The sequence below is a fragment of the Rattus norvegicus genome, chromosome 15, assembly GCF_021556685.1.
Source record: "Rattus norvegicus strain SHRSP/BbbUtx chromosome 15, alternate assembly SHRSP_T2T, whole genome shotgun sequence".
Classification (NCBI taxonomy): domain Eukaryota; kingdom Metazoa; phylum Chordata; class Mammalia; order Rodentia; family Muridae; genus Rattus; species Rattus norvegicus.
Window position 1 is genome coordinate 10,473,837 of NC_141548.1, and position 22,022 is coordinate 10,495,858.

Genomic DNA, 22,022 nt, shown 5'->3' on the forward strand with positions numbered 1-22,022 from the left:
GCCCTGCCGATGGGGTGTGAGGAACACCTCTGGGGAGGTGAAACTCGGGGAGCGCTAGACTGTGTTTACCCTGTGCCAGTGTTGTTAGGCGCTGGGCTTTAGGGAAGCTCTGAGACACTGCTCAGGGGGCGGGGGGGGGGGGGCGGGATGCAGCCTGGGATGTGGTAGCCTGAAGCTGGGGTTCCCAAGGTCCTGGGCATCCAAGTCACTGCTGGGACAGGGGCACAGCACAGTGGAGTTGGGAACAAAGGGTTGGGGTCCATGGGCCTTCGAGGAGTCCTGGACATCCAGGCACCACTGAGCTTCTAGGAATTGAGAGGAAAGTTGGGGGCCCATGGGCTGAGGAGGGTGAGGAACTCGGGCCTGGGGAAATGGAAACTCTGGCTTAGCTATTGATGCAAATCCTTAGCTTGGTGGAGGGTTGTCTGAGAGCACAGAGGGGGCTTGTGCAGGAGACTTAGGCTGTGGCTTATTAGTCTGAAGGCTTTTTCCGTGCTCCCCACGGGATTCTTGATGAAAGAGACAGGCTGTGTTTATCCATTTGTTGACCTTTCATCATAAACAGTGGGTGTGTACCACCTTCTCAGGGTGGACCAGAGATTAAATACCTTTTGCAGGGAGGAATGTCCAGGCAGGGAAGCTCATTGGCCAAACCTTCATGGCCTCTAGATGCCTCATTAGCGTGGAGAACTCTGTTTGGGGCTATGTGACCTCCATAGGTCACGTTTCCTGTGTGGAAAGGGTGGCACCTGTTCCAGGACAGGAATCTGATAGGGAGCGGGAGTCACCTATCATCTCAGGTGGGTGCCCGGGTGCTGGGGACTCTGGACCCCCTCGATCTTACCGAGTTTCCTGGCATGGTCCACTGTCCCACATCCACCTAAATACAGTACCAAAGCTGAACATACAGGTATTTTCATTAAAGAAAACTTGGGGTGGGAGATTTTCTCATTATCAACTTCTTAAAATAACATATTTCCTAACAGCTTCTGATCTGGAGGACAATTGCAAAGATGACGTAGAACTTCTCCCCATTTCTTCCTCCACGCCTCAACTTAAGTTGTAAAGAAGCATGGCGACTGCTAGGTTTGAGTGTGTTTCCCCAGCCGAAGTCATGCTGGAGTTGGCCCCTACTGAAAGGTGTGTGAGGTGGGGCCCGTAAGGATTGCAGGCAGAGATGGGGCTGCGCTTCTGTGAGAGAAGTGCAGCTCTCATGGCCCACAGTGGATCACACTGCAGGAGGTCAGCTCCAAAACCCTGATGGTTTGGGTTTCTGGAACTTGCCCCAGTCTACCTGCTGCCTGCACCACAGTGCCATCTGCTTGCAAGGGCAGCACTGGTAGATGACCTTTGACCCTTGGCCTTGAACCGTAAGCCAACATACATCTTTGTACTTCTCATCCTGTGGTTTGTGACATTGGCAATGAACCATGACTGACAGCTGCTCGATGCTTTGTGTCCTGGATGGAAACTGTGAACAGAAATAGAACACTAAATAAAAATACAAGAAATCGCAATTACGTTTGGGTTCTAGTTGGTCAGAGATCATGACAAAAACACTATAATAACAGAACTGGGCCACGCGAGTGCTTGAGAACCCTGTCTTTGCCGTGTTTCTATAAACATTTCCTGTGCTGAGGATCAAACCCAGACCCTGCCCATGTAGGCAAGCGCTCATCCCAGTATCCCAGTTGGACTCTATCCCAGCCCTTACACCTAGGACTTTTGAAGTAGAAATCTGATTTTTAAAGATGCATGCCTCGCAGAGGAAAAGAATGTTTGGTCATGCACATACTCAGTACTCAAAAGCGTGGCTTCCCTGTCAGTTCACACAGTCGGGTCCAAGGTGCCTAGGACTGGAAGGCGAGGAGACCAGTGCAGCCCTCGGGGAGCTGCAGTCTGGACAGGCAGGCTGGGCCAGTCTTTCTGTCTCCTGCCAGTTATTAATCTCCAAGCTAGGTACACAAAATTCAGAGAGAAACCAGGGAACCGAAGGAAGCATTAAAAAAAAAACTCAATTTTTGAATGAGTAAAATTGCTCGTGTGGGGGTGAGACTTTGAGTCTCTGTCCACAGCTGCATTGGCTTTCCAGTCAGGGCACTGCCGATACTGTGTCCAACAGCCACAGAAGGAAAGCACCCAGTTCTAGCAACCTCTGAGGGAAAGCTTCCCACTGATTAGAAAAGAAAATTAAACGTCACGTCTTGTGTTCTGTCATGAGGAAGATTGTCCTTTGGTTTGGGGGTTGGGGTTGTGTCTTTGCCGAAGAGGTTTAAACCATGATTGGAGGTCCCCAGCTCTCTGGCATGTTCTTCGATTTGAAAGGGACTACTGGATAGTAACATTGTTTTATCATAAACCATCAACGCTGTTGGTTATCTTAACACAGAGGCCTGACACACTTGCTTCAGAGTGTTGATCTTCCCAACAGAAAACCAATCCATCAAAGCAAAGAAGGGCCATCAAGGCAGAGCTGCTGTGATGTGCTACCTTCCCCCCTGTGTCTCAGCCTTAGCCTGTCAGATGCTGCTCCAGCCAGGACTGAGGCGGGGACACCGGGACACCGTCTCAGAGTGAGATGCGTTCCTAGGACTCACACCTCCCTACTTCTTCTTTTGAACTGATCGCTTGGCACTCTCCCAAGCTTTGGTTTTCACATCCTGCGTGTACGGTGGCCACTCCAGGTCCTTAGCATCTGTGCTATTGAGCGCAATTATTAGCCTTTTAAACTGCTAGGTTCCGTCACAAATTAAAGCTCCCCTGGTCGTCAGGGTTGGTCTCTCTGGGGTCTTAATTATTCATCCCTAGGTTTGTTTCTCCCAGCAGCCCGGGCTACACTTTATTGCTGGGAGGTTGATGCCGACTGGGATGTAGGTAGATTAAACCCGCTTGGCAGGCTCCCTCCCCGCCCCACACTGCGAGCTGGAGATGGGCAGTTATTTCTCACATCACAGTGCTACCTAAAGCAAAGTCTCTTGGTCTCAGAGACGTCCATCTTGACCCGAGGTAAGGATATTGCAGAGCAGTGGCTCTCAACGCAAACCTTCCGTAAGATCTGCTCGCTTTGCCTACAGACAAGGAAGGCAAAGGCTGGGATCTGAAAGGCAGTAATAGCTGATCTAGAAAGCTGATGTTGATACCACGACTAATGAACTGTGTGGAGGCTGAATCATGAAGCTGAGTGCTAAGTCACTTCTCTAAATGTTTCACAAGGGCAAACTGTAGAATTGCATGCGAAAGCCAGAATGTAATGGGCAGTCCCCACTAAACCATTGAATAGTAGCTTATGACATCGTGGAAAACTGCTGTCAGAAATGCCTGAGAACTTGAGGAATGCAGGAACCCGTCTTTGCTTTCCTTCGAAAACCACCCTCTATAACTTTAATTATTTTTCAAAGCCTATCTTTAATGACTTAAAGACTTAAACCTCCCTTGTAGCTCTCTACCCCCGAGAGATAGTGGAGGGAAAGAATACAGACACAGGGTTGGGCGGGAAGGAGGTTGTTTAGAAAGGTTCTTTGGAGCAACGCCCGTCTGTGTCGTCTGAAAATCGGCAGTTCAGTTCACAGGTAGCAGGCAGCTGCAGCTTGACCCACTGGCAGACACTTCATGGATACACAAGCAGTCCAGTTCAGTAGAGTCAGGTTACCAACATCAGTGACACAACCTAGCAGAGACAGCCAGCCTCACTCAGTCTTGGCACAAGTCAGCAGGAGGGACCAGCAGGAACACCAGAAGTCCTAGGCTGTCAGTCTCTCAGGGAAGTGAAGATCAGGGAAGAAGCGAGACCCACAAGTGTTGCACAGCCCCAGAGGGAAGAGATAAGGAATGAGACCTGCAGGCATGACTGTTCTGTTTGTTTTAAGCAGAGGGTCTGATTTCATGAAAAGCACTGAAAACTTTGGGAATCTAGGTCTCCACTCATTTAAAGAAGAACTTCAGGAGGAAGAAGTCAGGCACTCTCGCTCGAAGACAAAGCTGTCTCGGAGCTGTGGTGATAAGGGGAGGACACACACGAAGTGCCTTCTCAGAATGGCCCTGAAGTGTAGTGCTTCCATAGGAAGCTAAATCACGAAGTGTCTCTCGGTGATGTTAGTGTGTTTTCTTTACGCCATGATTTCTCTAGTCTGTCATATCTGGTCAGCTCTAGCCTCGTATACAGAAATGTAGGGAACTAGGTTAACTTATGTTGTTTGTAGACTTTCACTCTTTCTGTGGTACCATCCACGGAGGCTCACTGTTGGCGTCAGGTGGACATGTGTGTATGCTTCTGTGTGGTTTTCAGGTTGGAATCAGTTCCAACATTTACCGGGTCACTGCTGCTAAGCCCTTGGATCTCTTTACCCCTTAACTTCAGATACCATTGGAGTTTTCAGCATAGCAACGATTTGAGGGAGCTTACTTTAATTGCAAGTTGCTATTTTTAGAGAACCAAATTGTTCCCAGATTCTGCACTTGATTCTGTAAATATATACATATATACATATATACATATTAGATATCCCACTGGGATGGCTCAAAGGGTCAGGGCACTTACAGCCAAGCCTGACGACCTGAGTTTCATCCTGGCTCCCTTATGCAGAGAACTGACTCCCACAAACTGTCCTCTGTCCTCCACATGTGGGCCATGGTACACAGGCACCCACACACAAAATCGATTAATCAATCTGAAACAATTAAATTAAAAGTTTGATTCATAAGACCCCCCTTAGCAACGTCTTCTTTTTTACAGAGAAATGAGCCTGTGAGGTCGAAGAATGCTAGTGTCTGGACCACAGGAGCCTCTTGGTCAGTGACACACCTTTTACCATCCGATTTCATTCTGTGTCCCCTACTTAGAACCTTCCTTCAGTGCTGTCACCTCTCCTGTTACAGTCACCTACACATCTGTCACCCAGAGAGCTTAAGAATGCAGATTCTAGCTGAGTACATCTGCAAAGCCTCCCTGGCCCTCAGTCCTTCTGCTGTGCAGGCATTCATAGCATGATGCTTCCAGTACTAAGTCAGTGCTGGCTCCCATTCATCTGGGCTGACTGAGTTTCTTTCTGGCTGGGTTTTTATTGTTGGTTTGGTTTGGTTTGGTTTGGTTGGTTTTGCTTGTGTGTTTGTTTGTTTGTTTTTTCTTTACTAAGTTATTAGTCAACAGAGATTGGCATTTCCAGTCATTTGTTGAATTCCTTTCATAAACTGAGCTGAGAGAAAACCAGCACGAGGGGCAGAGGTTTGCAGGACACCATACGACAGGTGTGTGGGAGGCAAGGCAGAGAGGGAGGTCAGCATCCTTCAACAGGCGTTCTCCTATTTCCTCGTCCTTCCCAGAGTCAAGAGAGAGGCAAGCTTCCAGACCCACTCAGCTCTTCTAGTCTGTCATCATCCACCACACGACACCCTAAACCTCCTGCCAGCATGAGGGAGCTGAGGCAGTAGGTGTTTGGTAAATTGTCCTAAACTATGGAGTCCCTAAGCCATGGCAGTCCCAGGATGGAGAGCCTGCCTCCTGGGATCTGATGAGTAACCCTTTACCAGCACTGTGCTGGGTGCCTGCTTCCTGTTCTCCAGCAGAAGCCCAGGAATTGTCAGTGTATGCCAGTCACTTCAGAAGTCAGTCTCCCGGCTGATTCACCACCCTCCTCCTCTCCTAACCTTGACCCTGATACCAAAACACAGGGACAGTGAGCCTTAGAGTCCCATGGCGACCTCAGGGACACCACAGGAACACCACAGTGACAGTGAGCCTTAGAGTCCCATGGCGACCTCAGGGACACCACAGGAACACCACAGTGACAGTGAGCCTTAGAGTCCCATGGCAGCCTAAGGAACACCACAGTGACAGTGAGCCTTAGAGTCCCATGGCGGTGTCAGGGACACCAAAGGGAGAAAAAGTATGCAAGTCGTGAGCTATCACAACCAGCATTTTAAGAATAAAAGGTCATTACTATACCAATTTTTGCTTACCATTTTCTTAAAAATGAAATGAAAGTATCTTCATCCAGGAGAAGCGGCTTGGGTGTATCAGAGGCCTTTGCCCTCCCTTAAATCTGTGTACAAACCTCAGCTCTTAACTACCCAAAAGCCAAGATCTGCTGTACCTGTGCTCTTGGAGGGAATGTCTGCTTTGATGGGCTGCAGTGTTAGCTGGAAACAAATGAGGCTCCACTTAGAGCGCTACCGTGGAGCTCTCCCACAGCAGCATGGAGAGTACCCTGACTCTACCGTGGTGCCACAGAGCGTTATCCACAGCACCGTAGAATGTTATACACTAGCACCACACGCATTATCATGGACTGTGGAGGAGCATTACCATTGAGGGTTGCCATGGAGTATTATCTTGGTGCCACAGAGGGTTACCATCTCTCATCTGTGATAGAGAACTAAGGGTTCTTTTGAGAATCAACTTGACTGAGAACTGTGAAGCGCAGAGTGTGGTAGTGTCGCCCTGTTGCCATGGTACTCTCCGTGCGGCTGAGGTAGAGCTCTATGGCTGCACACGGGAAGTTTGGGATATGGTGGAATGGTCTAAGGGGGGGAATAGCACGTGGACAGTGGTGTGCACTCCTGTCCAAAGCCTGTTTCCACTGCTGATAAAGACATGTTAGGGCCCTGGTCTTCCTGTCTTGCACATGGGCTGCAGGGTTAACTGTTAAGAAATGTTACTCAGTGCACTGCCTAGCAGACCTGACCAAATTGTTCTTAAGTCCAGATAGAAAGTATTTTTAGAAGACGTGGATGCCCTGAGACCTTCCATTTCTCACAGAGACTAGGATTGGGTGAGAAGTAGCTGTGTGTGTTGGGGGAAGGGAGACAGGAGCAGTGACTCCTATTGGGTTTCTGGTTGAACTAAGAAAATGGACTAAGGAAGGGTAGCAGAAACTGGAGTGGCTGTTTAAAGCCCCAGATAGTTGCCCAGGATTAAAGGAAGGTTCAGAGATCTGCAGGTGCTGGTGGGCGTCTCCACTGCAGGGTTGGAGGCTACATTCCCAGAATGCAGCCTCTGGCAAAGTAACCGCCAGTCCTAAATTCCCAGGAGGAGGCGTTTTGATTTTGTCTGGTTCCCCCCCCCACACTCCACCCCCCCCCGTACCCATCCTCCACTCCCTGTGCACATGCTGACAATTGCTTCTTTTTCCTAGAAGGAGAAGAAGAGGGTACACTGGAGAAAGGGGGTGTCTTTGTAGGGATTCTACTGTACTGCGAGCTTCTAAAACCACATACATTTTTACAATGTGTCTAGCATATCCCAAGTATTGCCATTTGAACATGTAATTGTTATCCCAGTTGAGCAGTTCCCAACTTCTGCTTTTTCACCCATTTAGGGGTTGAACAACACAAAGGTCACTTAAGACCATTGGAAAACACAGAGATTTGCATTATTATTCATAACAATAGCAAAATTACAGTTATAAAGCAGAAACACTAGTAATTTCACGGTTGGGAGGGGAGAGTCCCCACAACAGGAGGGTCAAAGCATTAGAAAGGTTGGGAACCACTATCTTAGATTATATGTATATATAACACATGCTTCCCTTGCACTTACAGCACGTGGCTCTTGGCCCCAATCACATCTCAAGCACCCCTAGCTTCATGGCTGCTGTAGTATATAGCACACTTCAAGGATTTTTTTTTTTCACTCCAAAGGGTTCTCACTTGCATGTTGCCAGCAGAAGAGAGGTAGAGACCTATGTAGCTTGAGTGCTACTTTCCTAACTATAGAATTGCAAGTAGTGTAGGCCTGCTTTCTGAGGAGGCAAGGGCGTCAGACAGCTAAGACACAGCTAAGACACGGTCTGTGTGTTGAGCAGGCAAATGAAATTCATGTGCCTTGGAAAACCCCTGTCTGTTATAAAGACAGTTTGTTGCTACTGACAAAGCATTTCTTTAAAAGATACACCTTGGTCAGATAACACAACCCAGAACGATATCAGCTGTGTTCATTTAATCCACCTCAGCAGTATAGACAGCTGATTTCAATAAAATCTGGGTTTCTGATTGAAAGACAGATGCAACTCTATGAGCAGAAATTGATTTTAAATAGTCCACAGTGGGTGCCCTTCTTGCTAAGGTATCTGTCTTAGCAAGAGTCCCTCTCTGGATGGCACTGTGTGGTGACCACTTACTTGGCCCTATAGTATGTAACTACCTGAAGTTTCCATTCCTGGAAGATCACCTTAAACCTTCTCAAAGTGACTTCACATTTGAAAGTCTTTGACACACTGTTTCATAGCTGTGTATTAACTGAGTTTTTCCATCAGCCTTGAGATAATGTTGTAACTATAACTTATAATTTACTCTCCATAAACTCTTCCTCCTCATAAACTTCTCTCTTCACTGGGTTTAATTGTAGCCCAGAATGTAAGTGTGTCTTATTCATCCGAAGAGTGTGCTCTGTTGGCACAAGAGGCTGCTGCAGGTGCTGGCCTCTGCTTCACTACCAGATGGGAGGATGGGCAGAATGCTGTCTGGTCCCTTACTGTCTCACTGCCGTGCAGTGTGCTTGATTCCTCTGCACTGCATTAGGAACTGCGATTTTACTTACTGTATTTTAGAGAAGGAGTTGATCAAGAAAGATCCCAGGGGTTGAGAGTACTTGCTGCTCTTCCAAAGGACCTGCGTTAGTTTCCCAGCCCCTCCATAGCAGCTCACAACCATCGATAACTCCTGTCCCAGGGGATCCAGCACACCGACCAGGCATACATGTGGCACACATACTTGCATTCAGGCCAACCACACACCTAAAATAAAAATAACCCTAAAGACAAAAGAAAGAATAGGAGAGGGAGAGAGAGGGTGGGGGAGGGGAGGGGAGGGGAGGGGAGGGGAGGGGAGGGGAGGAGAGGAGAGGAGAGGAGAGGAGAGGAGAGGAGAGGAGAGGAGAGGAGAGGAGAGGAGAGGAGAGGAGAGGAGAGGAGAGGAGAGAAGGAGAGAGAGTCAAAGTCCAAATACATGAAATAAAACTGAATGGGGCATCATCTTTACTGCTAGATCTGTGTGATGCGGCTTCCCAAGTCCAACTTAACCCCTGTTCTCACACAGTCACTTATGGATTGACATCTTTCCAGTCCATATCTTCTCAAAACATATTCACTTATTAGTGGTATGGGAAATCGATCACAAAGCCTCATGCTCAGTAGACGAATGCTCTACCAATGAGCTCACCCTGAGGCCTGGGTCGGTTTAGTGTTTCGTTCTTGAGAATTTCGATACATGAGTCTTATGTGACATCATTTTCATCTCCTCTACCTCGCCCTCCCTCTCAGATTCATGACCGCTTTACTGCAGTGTGTGCTCGTGTGTGTGTGTGTGTGTGTGTGTGTGTGTGTGTGTGTGTGTGTGTGTGAAACCTGCTAACTTTCAGTGTTGCCCTCTGTATATATATTTAGGGCTGACCACTTGGGATTGGACGATCTATCAAGGAGCTTATCCCTGGAGAATACTTACACCCCCTCTCAGCAGCCATTGATGGCCCATGGCTCTTCATCAGTGGGTAGTGCTGGCTTCGTCAGGGCTTCTATTCCTGCACAAACATCATAGCCAAGAAGCGAGTTGGGGAGGAAAGGGTTTATTCAGCTTACACTTCCACACTGCTGTTCATCACCAAAGGAAGTCAGGACCGGAATCACACAGGGCAGGAAGCAGGAGCTGATGCAGAGGCCATGGAGGGATGTTACTTACTGACTTGCTTCCCCTGGCTTGCTCAGCTTGCTTTCTCATAGAACCCAAGACCACCACCCTAAGAATGCTACCACCCACAAGGGGCTTGTTCCTCCCCCAACCCCCTTGATCACTAATTTAGAAAATGCCTTAGAGCTGGATGTCATTTTCCCAAGGGAGGCTCCTTTCTCTGTGGTAACTCCAACTTGTGTCAAATTAACACACAAAACCAGCCAGTACAGGAGCCTTGTGAGATTACCCCACCCACATGTGTGTGTCAGCTCATGTTGTCATTGTACAGCTCTTGTTTAGTCAACCATATTTTTCTTCATATTTAGTGGATGTGGCTTCCCTGTCTCATGTAGTAGACCCTACTAACAACAGGCATCCTGGGCCTCTTTCTATCCCCCTTTCTGTGGTGTTCCTGAGCCTTAAGTGTAGGGGTTGTGTTATGGGTGTATCAGTTGGATTGGGGCATCCAAAAATCAGTTGTTCTCTACCTTAGGACTAAATGTGGATGTCTGCAGTTGTCTCCAAATGCAGTTGTTCTCTATCTAGGACTAAATGTGGATGTCTGCAGTTGTCTCCAAATGCAGTTGTTCTCTACCTTAGGACTAAATGTGGATGTCTGCAGTTGTCTCCAAATGCAGTTGTTCTCTATCTAGGACTAAATGTGGATGTCTGCAGTTGTCTCCAAATGCAGTTGTTCTCTATCTAGGACTAAATGTGGATGTCTGCAGTTGTCTCCAAATGCAGTTGTTCTCTATCTAGGACTAAATGTGGATGTCTGCAGTTGTCTCCAAATGCAGTTGTTCTCTATCTAGGACTAAATGTGGATGTCTGCAGTTGTCTCCAAATGCAGTTGTTCTCTATCTAGGACTAAATGTGGATGTCTGCAGTTGTCTCCAAATGCAGTTGTTCTCTATCTAGGACTAAATGTGGATGTCTGCAGTTGTCTCCAAATGCAGTTGTTCTCTATCTTAGGACTAAATGAGGATGTCTGCAGTTGTCTCCAACTGCTACAAAAGGAAGCTTCAGTGGGAGAGATGAAAGCGACACTTACTTGTGGGCATCAGGATCGGTGTTTAGAATACAGCTGGGAACTGCACTGGTTAAGGAGGCTGCCGTTGTGGTAGCCATGGTCCGGGATCTCGGCAGCCATGGGTAGTTGGCTGGGTTTATGGTACCAGGCATGAACTCCCTACAACAGAGGCGGCCTTAAGTCTCTCTAAATGGCTGTTAATTAAGACATGTAAGTGCCACTATTGTACCCTTGGGGGGCATCTTGCCAATGCTGGTTATTGTTATAGTTCATAAACTTTACAGCTGGGAAGGACACTGGATCAGTTTTTAACACGCAGTAGATCACAGAACTGCTCGTTTTACATAGCATTCTATAGCCCTTTTAATATGCTTTTCCCATATTACATTTGTGTTTATTTTGTGTACATGGATGTGTACGTGTGTGTTTATATACATGTCCTAGTGTACATATGAAGGTCAGAGAACACATTGCAGGAGTGGGTTCTCTCCAGTGTATACTTCCTGGGAAACCAAATTCATGACATTAGGTATGACAGCAGGCAACTTTACCAACTGAGCCATCTCACCAGGCCACATACTCTGGGATCACATCCATTTAAGTCCTTATCTACTCTAGGATCACGTCCATTTAAGTCTTATCTACCTGAGATCACGTCCATTTAAGTCCTTATCTACCTGGGATCACGTCCATTTAAGTCCTTATCTACCTGGCTCATACCCACTAACCAGCCTCTTTTCCTACTCTGTTCCTACTCAAAGCCACTGTTTCACTCTCCCTCTGAGACCAGTGCTTTACTTAACACTGTGAGATCACACAGCACTTGTTGTTCTAGACCTGACTTTGCTGAGCTCAGCACCTTCCAGGTCCACCCAAGATGCTACAAAGCCCAGACTTTCCCTCCTTCCCGACTGAAGAGCGCTGTGCTCCAGCACATTTGAGCGTGTTTATCTGCAGTGTGTAGACGTCGGACTCACCGTGCACCACTCCATTTTGCTTGTTACGCATTTATATTTACCAGTTGAATTGTTATTTTCCCGATTTTGATGAAACTAAATATTTTAAATTTTATTTCTACCTTTTAGAAATGTCTGCTGGTGTCTTTCTGATGGATTATTAATCTTTTCCCTGTTGATTGATATGAATTTATGATTGGGCCCTAAGATTTGGTCAGCTTTCCATGGTCTAAATATCATTTCTCAGTTTATAGATACTGTAAAGGTTTTACTTTTGCATGGAAGAGAAGGGAAGGGATTCTGGAAGAAGAAAAGTGGAGGGAGAAAGGGCAGAAAGCCTTCTGTAACCTGTGAGGATAACTTTTTCCCTTCTACTTTGATTGCTTAGTGAGGCGAGTTACATTTAAAATGGTATCATTGTGTAGTCTTATCTTGGTTATGATCAATTTTGTTACAGTGACTTTTGAGTAAACTCTTTCCCAAGCATTCATGATGTTGTCCACTCTGTTAGGATATCATCATAGTTAATAACCTGATAAAACAAAAAGAACCCTGGGAAACCTCCAGTTATTTTGGGTTTCCCCTGCCCATGAGGAGCTTTAAAGATCAGAAACACTGAGCAAACCCTGTACCACTGAGCTAGGCCCCCAGTGCCAAGAGCTAAATTAAAGTCATACTGTGGCCCTGATGCTCACTGGGAAGAATTAGCACCATTCACACTCGGCTTTATTCTTCTTAGTGAATTTGCTGGAGACATGGGTGTATGTTGGCCATTCACAGTCATATGACCTGCCCAGCCATTAGCCTGTCATTGCCAACAAATGTGTAGTTAGTTAGTAGCTAAAATCTATTCCTCAAGAAATGTTTATTCTAGGGAGGAACAGAGAAGAAGTTATAAAATACAATCATAAAATAACATGTCTTATCTAGGATATGGGGTAGTAGGGGGAAGAGGTTCCAAATGGCTGGGTCTTCAGAATGGTGGCTGTTCCCTGGTGTCTGTCAGGGACAGTCTGTGCTCTCAGTGCTTAGAGGGTTTGGGCCAGCCACTTTGCATTACCCTTTCTCACTTGGAAATTCTCTGCTATTGACCCAGAGCTGTGTCACCCCTCTCAGGTCTTCACACATAATCCCACATTCAGGCAAGGCCAGTGTCCTCGGAGACGTCTTCCATAGCGTTTGGGTTGCGAGCAGGACCTTCGGATCTGCTGGATTACATAATACCAGCATGTTGTATTTATAGGATGATGATGTTGACAGGAACAATATGATAGATAAAATTAATGTGTTGACTTTATTATGTTTTATGAAATGGCTCAATTTATTATTACCATATATTTTTTTAATTCCAAACTTTATGTAATTTCTAAGCACATCTCATTTGTGTGTCTTATTTCAGTGCTGGACCCAAAGGAGACAACATTTATGAATGGAGGTCAACTATATTGGGACCCCCAGGATCTGTCTATGAAGGAGGGGTGTTCTTTCTTGACATTACCTTTTCACCAGACTATCCGTTTAAACCCCCTAAGGTCAGTATGATGCATTGCCCGTTTTTAACATTCTGTGTTGTGATATGTATATACTGAACATATGTATATATCTATATATATGCACATCTGCTCTGTTGGCGTAGGCTGCTTCCCCGTACCCACTGTGCTTAAAAGGAAACGAGACGTGAGAAACCGTACGTCGTTCCTCTATCTTAACTTTACATGGGTTTCATTGCTCTTTCTCATTATCTCTTTTCTGCATATACAAGTAATATTACAGAATAATATTATAGAGAATACCATGTTTTCACCATGTCTGTGTAAATAGGAAAGTGGAATTACTCCAGGGTCAGGCTGCAAAGGCAGACTGTGGGGAAAGGAGGCTTCACAGAGAGGGTAACCACACGTGTCTGTGCTGCTGCCTCGGTCCAGGTGCTCGCCTGAAGCCAGAGAAACTGTGGTGATATCTTGGTAATACATTTGGAAATATTTTGAGGGCTGAGAGCATAAGTTGTTGGTAAGATCCTGGGTTTAATCCCTAATGCCAAAATCTGTGTGTATACATATATATGTATTTTCTAGTAATGGCCCATTAATATAACATATTGATGAAATAGAATTTCTTTAATGCCTAACACAAGTCAAGAAAGAGTACAGTGTAGTCAAGTCATGGGACTTCCTACTATTAAGATAAGGTTGTGTACTTTAGAATATCTTCTCATTGATCTCCGCTGCCTCAGGCTATTAGAACTTAGGCAGCATTCTGGCAGAGGAAAGACCCTGGGCTCACTGGCTGTGCCTGCTAGTCACCAGGGTAGTCTGTGCACCTGACACAGGCATGGTTGTAGGTGGGCCGTCACACTTTCCATGCTTCCCCTACATCGCTTTTCTTGCTTGGCTTTCTTCCTTCCTTTTCACCGATGCCCAGAGAGCATTTTGATGCCAAAAAAGAGTAACTCCAGCATCTTGCCTGCACTGTGCAGGGAGCTGCCAGTCAGGGCGTCCAGATCTGAGCTGAGACAGTCAACCCCAAACCTTGTTCCTTACCACATTGTACAGTGCACTTACGCATGCAGCCACAGAGAAATTGTTTACCGTCTGAGTGCACAGGAGCCGTTTGTCTGTCCTTCCACTGTACTTTGGAATGGCTTGTAAGCCACCTGCGGGGACACGTGGGACGTTCTCTGGCAGTCTCTGCAAGTCAGGGTCAGAGTGAAAGAGCAGATGTAGCCAGCCATCTACCTCTCAGGAGCCGCGTGTGACCTGTTTAGTGGAGTAGGCGTCTCAGGTGTGCACACTGACAGTGAGCTTTAAATTGCGTAAAGCTGCAAGTGAGAAGTGCTATGTTAGGTAAAAGAATCTTGTTTGAAGAGGCCTTGAGACAGTGAAGGATATTTGAAACTGCAAGATGTGGGGGCTAGAGAGATGGCTCAGTGTCTAAGAGCCCGCCCTTCCAGAAGACCCAGGTTCAATACCCAGCACCTACAGGGAGCTAACAACTGTCTGCAATCCGTTCCTGGGCATCCAGCGTGCTCTTGTGTGCTCCATGGCACTGCCTGCATGAGCTGCACAGACATGCATCCAGGCAAAATACCTATGTGCATAAAACTAAAATAAAACTACAGTCATGGCGTTGGCCATGTCTAAGTATGAGAATGGGGACGAGTATGAAGATAGAAAGGGAAGACCTCCTTTATCCTCATATAGATAGAATTCATGGGCTACAAACCTGGGGTTCTTTAATGGGACATTTTAGGAGTGTTTTAATTGAGCTCGTCACTGTAGGAATTCTGTTGACCTTTGGAATGGAGGAGGTGGTGAGTCACAAGCCTTCCTCATTACTGACTTCTGGGGAGGCGGCGTGTCCTAGCCTTACTGGCTGCCCTCTGTAGAGGTGGGAGCTCAGATTCACCTCGGCAGGGTTTCCCAGAAGTACAGCAGCAGTCTTCAACCATGTTCTCTGTGCCACCCTGGAAGGTTCCCTAGTGAGAAGAGCGTGAACGGAATGTGCTGTCTGTCCTGAGATGTGCCAGGACCTCAGTGTGAACCAGGTCAGGCCCTAACCTGGACGGCCGAATGGGACAGAAGTGGAAGCATGAAGCAGTGAGCTGCAGGAATACAGTGTCTGTTCTCCGTGAGGAACCTCACGCCCGCCCTTTAAGCAGTCCACTTCCACAACACGGCTTCTCTTTGTCCTAAGTGTCCCAAGAAAGCTGAATTACAGAGCCCCTCCACCCCCACCGCCTGAACTGGGCTGGAGAGCCTGTGAGGGAAAATTCAGCTTTGGCAGGTGGAATCACAGTTAAAACTCATTTTCCAGAACCATACAGGAAATTTGAAAAAGCAAGGTGTCACTTTCCAAGTTACCAGCTTTAGAGCTGGGTTTCCGAGGCAGATACCTTTCAAAGGAAAAAACATTAGTGAAGACGGGGCTTTTGTTCACCTTTAAAGCATGTGTCCACACTTCTCCCACCCTTCCCATGTGGCCACATTCTGTGTCACCGGTGCCCGGTGCCCGGTGCCCGGTGCCTGGTGCCCAGTACCCTGCTATATCACCAGAAGCTCTTTTTCTGCTTGATACATTTTTTTCCTTGCAAGCTGAAAAAAAAAATCTTCAAACAGCACCTAGGAAAACGATTGATGAGATCAGAGATACGTAAATAAATATAATTCAATATCTATTTAGTTAGCCATGCCAGCAAAGTGAATCAAACAAGATACATTTTTTTTGCTGCTGTGACAGATTCTGTTTCAATCCTGCAGAAGGACCATGGGCCACACTAACTGCAGGTCAGGGACGGCTTTGTAGCACCTTGTCTGGCATAGGACTCTGAGCCTGTGTGTGCTACTCAGTCACACACACACTTAGTCTCTCTCTGATGAGGCCCATTAAGTTGGGTGGGCTCTGTCTTGAAAGAGTGACTTACAACCAAGAAGGGAAGTGGAGTCAACTCATATGTCTTATGGTTTTCAGCAACACTTGTAGTTTTTCAGTACAGAGAAATATTTCAATGTTAGGGTTCAGATGCTTATTTATGAAGTAGAAATGACTTTGTATTTTGCTAGGAATTTATTTTCTTAGTCACATTACAAGTATTTCTGTTCTCAAGATCTGTATATTTGTTTTCATATTTTAAGTTACCATTGTACATATTTGTTACAGAATAAAGTACAATTTTAGCAAGCAAAACAAAAAATTTACATATAATTTAATCTCCAAATAGACTACTCACACAGTTTTAATGTATCTATCTGGAGTTTTTTGATCTTTTTTCATGTATGCCCATATTGATATGTATTATGCTGACACACATGTACAAACTTTGATCAAAGCTGTCCCTCACATTCCATGGCTTCATGGTTATTGGCACACACTTCCAATGAACACGCCACTATATTACAATCTTAGAGCATACATTATGCTCCATTGGACAAATGTAACAAAATAGAACTGCCCTCTTGTACTTGAACAATTAGTCACCTCTCAGTACTTATAATTGTTGATGTGGTGGCACCCTGATAATTAATATACTTTGTATTCTTGTATTCTAAATTTAGTGACATGAAATTTCTAGGTAGGTTGCCAATTATAGAGTTTCTGACAAAGGTTGACAAATTTATCCTCCAGAAAAACTGTAAATCATATTATGGCCATCATCACATAACTATGGGACAGAACTTTGCTACTCTTTAATCTCTAACAATCTGAGATATGAAAATAGCACCCCCCATGTTCTAACCTGCACTCACTTGACACCAGCAAGGAGTTGAGTGGTTCACATTTTCATTTCCTGCTCTCTAGTTGTCCATTTGAGGAAAGAATATGAAAGTACCAGGTACCAAAGTTAAATCAGGATCAGATAAACCATCTAAACAGTCCCATAACCCCTAAAGAAATAGAAGCAGTCATTAAAACTCTCCCAACCAAAAAAAAAAAAAAAAAAGCCCAGGATCAAGATGGGTTTAGTGCAGAATTCTATCAGATCTTCATCGATGACCTAATACCAATACTCTCCAAACTATTCCATAAAATAGCAGCAGAAGGAACACTACCCAGTTAGTTCTATGACGTCATAATTATACCTAAACCACACAAAGATCCAACGAAAAAAGAGAACTTCAGACCAATTTGCCTTATGAATATCAATGCCAAAATACTCAGTAAGATTCTTGCAAACCAAATCCAAACACATCATAATGATTATCATGATCAAGTAGGCTTCATCCCAGGGAAGCAGGGATGGTTCAATATATGGAAATCCATCAATGTAATCCACTATATAAACAAATTCAAAGAAAAAAACCACATGATCATCTCAATAGTGCTGAGAAAGCATTTGACAAAATTCAACACACCTTCATAATAAAAGTCTTGGAAAGATCAGGAATTCAAGGCCCATACCTAAACATAACAAAAGCAATATACCGCAGACCAGTAGCCAACACCAAACTAAATGGAGAGAAACTTGAAGCAATCCCACTAAAATCAAGGACTAGAAAAGGCTGCCCACTCTCTCCCTACTTATTCAATATAGTACTCGAAGTCCTAGCCAGAGCAATCAGACAAAAAAGGTCAAAGGGATACAAATTGGGAAGGAAGAAGTCAAAAATATCACTATTAGCAGATGATATGATAGTATACTTAAGTGACCCCAAAAATTCCACCAGAGAACTGCTAAGCCTGATAAACAACTTCAGCAAAGTGGCTGGATATAAATTAACTCAATCAAATCAGTAGCCTTCCTCTACTCAAAGAACAAACAGACTGAGAAAGAATTTAGGGGAATGACACCCTTCACACCAGTCACAAATAATATAAAATACCTTGCTGTGACTCTAACCAAGCAATTAAAAGTTCTAAATGACAAGAACTTCAAGTCTCTGAAGAAAAAATTGAAGAAGATCTCAGAAGATGGAAAGATCTTCCATGTTCATGGATTGACAGGATTAATATAGTAAAAATGGCCATCTTGCCAAAAGCAATCTACAGATTCAATGAAATCCCCACCAAAATCCCAAGTCAGTTCTTCACAGTTTGAAAGAGCAATTTGCAAATTCATTTGGAATACAAAAAAAAAAAAGAAAAAACACACAGGATAGGGAAAACTATCTGAAACAATAAAAAGATCATCCCTAACCTCAAGCTGTATTATAGAGCAATAGTGATAAAAAAACAAAACAAAAAAAAACTGTATGGTATTGGTACATAGATAGGCAGGTAGATCAATGGAATAGAATTGAAGACCCAGAAATGAACCCACATACCTATAGTCACTTGATCTTTGACAAAGGAACTAAAACCATCCAGTAGGAAAAAAGATAGCATTGTCAACAAATGGTGCTGGTTCAACTGGGGGTCAGCATGTGGAAGAATACAAATCTATCCATTCTTATCTCCTTGTACAAAGCTCAAGTCCAATTGGATCAAGGACTTCCACATAAAACCAGATACACTCAAACTAGTAGAAGAAAAAGTGGAGAAAAGCCTCAAACACATGGGCACTGGGGAAATTTTCCTAAACAAAACACCAATGGATTATGCTCTAAGATCAAGAATCGACAAACAGGACCTCATAAAACTGCAAAGCTTCTGTAAGGCAAAGGACACTGTCATTAGGACAAAATGGCAACCAGCAGATTGGGAAAAAATCTTTACCAATCCTACAACAGATAGAGGGCTCATATCTAATATATACAAAGAACTCAAGAAGTTAGACCGCAGGGAGACAAATAACCCTATTAAAAAATGGGGTTCAGAGCTAAACAAAGAATTCACAGCTGAGGAATGCCGAATGGCAGAGAAACACCTAAAGAAATGTTCAACATCCTTAGTCATCAGGGAAACGCAAATCAAAACAACCCTGAGATTCCACCTCACACCAGTGAGAATGGCTAAGATCAAAAACTCAGGTGACAGCAGATGCTGGAGAGGATGCAGAGAAAGAGGAACACTCCTCCATTGTTGGTGGGATTGCAGACTGGTACAACCATTCTGGAAGTCAGTCTGGAGGTTCCTCAGAAAATTGGACATTGAACTGCCTGAGGATCCAGCTATACCTCTCTTGGGCATATACCCAAAAGATGCCCCAACATATAAAAAAGACACATGGCAAACATGGCGAACGTTCCTAAGACCCGCCGGACATTCTGCAAGAAATGTGGGAAGCACCAACCCCACAAGGTGACGCAGTACAAGAAGGGCAAGGATTCTTTGTATGCCCAGGGAAAGCGGCGTTATGACAGGAAACAGAGTGGCTACGGCGGGCAGACTAAGCCCATTTTCCGCAAAAAGGCTAAAACTACAAAGAAGATTGTGCTGAGACTGGAGTGCATTGAGCCCAACTGCAGATCTAAGAGGATGCTGGCTATTAAGAGATGCAAGCATTTTGAACTAGGAGGTGACAAGAAGAGAAAGGGCCAAGTGATCCAGTTCTAAGCTGATTTTGTTATGAAGACAATAAAATCTAAGCTGATTTTGTTATGAAGACAATAAAATCTTGACCTTTCACCCCCCCCCAAAAAAAAAAAGACACGTGCTCCACTATGTTCATCGCAGCCTTATTTATAATAGCCAGAAGCTGGAAAGAACCCAGATGCCCTTCTACAGAGGAATGGATACAGAAAATGTGGTACATCTACACAATGGAATACTACTCAGCTATCAAAAACAATAACTTCATGAATTCTTAAGCAAATGGATGGAACTAGATAATGTCATCCTGAGTGAGCTAACACAGTCACAAAAGAACACATACGGTATGCACTCACTGATAAGTGGATATTAGCCCAAAAGGTCAAAACACCCAAGATACAATTCACAGACCACATGAAGCTCACGAAGAAGGAAGACCAAAGTGTGGATGCTTCAGACCTTCTTAGAAGGGGGAACAAAATCACTCACAAGAGGAAATATGGAGACAAATTGTGGAGCAGAGACTGAAGAAAAGCTCATCCAGAGACTGCCTCACCTCCATCCCATATACAGACACCAAACCCAGTCACTATTGGGGATGCCAAGAAGTGCTTGCTAACGGGAGCCTGATATAGCTGTCTCCTGAGAGGCTCTTCCAGAGCCTGACAAACACAGAGGGAGCTGAGTGCTTGCAGCTAACCATTAAACTGAGAATGGGGTCCCCAATGGAGGAGTTAGAGAAAGGACTAAAGTAGCTGAAGGGGTTTGCAACCCCATAAGAAGAACAACAATATCAACCAACGCCCCGAGCTCCCAAGGATGAAATCACCATCCCAAGAGAACACAGGAAAGGACCTATGGCCCCAGCCACATATGTAGCAGAGGATGGCCTTGTTGTGCATCAGTAGGTGGAGAGGCCCTTGGTCCTGTCAAGACTGGAGCCCCATTGTAGAGGAATGTCAGGGAGGCACGGTGGGAAGGAGTGGATAGATGCACCCTCATTGAAGCAGGAAGAGGGAGGATGGGATAGTGGGTTTCTGGAGGGGAATGGGGGAAAGGGGATAACATTTAAAATGTAAATTTTAAAAATCCAGTAAAAAGGAAAGCAGAGAAAGGAAGATGATCAACTATAGTAAGAAATGGTGACATTCAACATTTGGAAGCCCACTAAATAAAGCTGAGACAGGATCTGTGTCACCACGCCCTGCCTAGGTGACTGTCATGCACCTGCCATTGCTGCCCTTACCACTGCTGCACAGAGAAAAGGAGGGCATGTGTCTCCTGTAATTTTCACAAGGAAGTGTGTAGAGCCAATGCCTGCTCCTGAACTCCAGCCTTGCATCGAGTACACAGCAGTGTTATGGAGTAGTTTATGTTCTTTCTAGTTCGGCCAGGTTCCAGTCTCTTCTATGTATTGAACTGTCTACTTGGCACGTCTATGTGAATTTCAGTAGTCATCACAAATCAGTACATCTTAAGAAATACTATTGACCTTCACCCCATTCCAGCAGACAAAATCTCCCAGTCTTTCCCTTCTCAAGAATTGCCACCCTACTTCCCTATTGGCTCAGACTAAAAACTTAAAACTATCCCTGCTCTCTCAGGCAGACTGTTCTGACTAAGTCTTGGCTCAGTCCTCAAAGCTAGTAATGAATCTCAACAGTTTCCATTTCCTCTCCCTAGTGACAATGTGGCTCAACGGCCATCCACAGTTAGTTCCCCTTCCCCAGATGTCTGTGGCAGCCTTTTATCTGGTCCCTGCCCCTGCAAAGCTTGCCCCTATTCAGCTCCACCTAATGGTGGAGGTCTCTGTGTACCCACACTTTGCTCAAACCCTTCAGTGAATGAACATGAGAATCTCCAGTTCAAAGTCACTGTCCTCTCACCCTCTGCTAAGATGCCCCACCCCACCCCCCACTTCTCCCATGGGCCCTTGTGTTTGTGCTTCCTGCTTTCTGCTTTTAAATTCTCCCAGAATTGGATCCACCTCACACCATTTTCCGCTTCATTTCTATTCAAATGCCACCTCAAAGAGGCTTTCCTGTGTGACAAATTTAAACATCCCTAGGTTCTGACACTGCCACCATTACCTTCTGAGCTGGCTTTGACTCCAGCATGGCTTGCTTGCACTCTGGACTTCTTTGTCTGTTGTATTTTCCTTCCTGCCATTCTCACCAAAACCGCTCAACAGCATTTCGATCAGACAAAGTAAAGTCTGGTAAAGCAGACCTTTGTAGGACTCTTTTAGCCCATACAACTCTTACATAAAGAGAAGGTGGATCATTTGCCACTTCGTAGCTAGGAAAACCCAAGACCTTTGGAGGTAACTCGAAGGAAATGGGACACAACCTTGTTCTAAACTGGGTTTTCCATTCCCAATATAAATTCCTTAAGTCCTTGAAGAAGGACCACTCCCTGAGTTCTACGTTCCGGCTCCACTGAGCCCATCAGACTGTTTGGAAGTGACAAGG

The 22,022-nt window shown here is 45.2% G+C and overlaps 1 protein-coding gene and 1 pseudogene across 6 annotated transcripts in view; both read left to right on the plus strand.

Moving 5' to 3' along the window:
* Ube2e2 (ubiquitin-conjugating enzyme E2E 2) overlaps positions 1 to 22,022 on the plus strand; it is a 277,992-nt gene that overhangs the window by 207,462 nt on the left and 48,508 nt on the right. For all 6 annotated transcript variants that reach the window (XM_087585997.1, XM_087585995.1, NM_001399660.1 and 3 more), the window contains one exon: positions 13,046 to 13,178. In XM_087585997.1, the coding sequence (XP_087442123.1) occupies positions 13,046 to 13,178 (133 nt within the window). The remainder of the gene's footprint in view (positions 1 to 13,045; positions 13,179 to 22,022) is intronic.
* Rpl36al-ps4 (ribosomal protein L36A, pseudogene 4) lies at positions 19,249 to 19,652 on the plus strand (annotated as a pseudogene).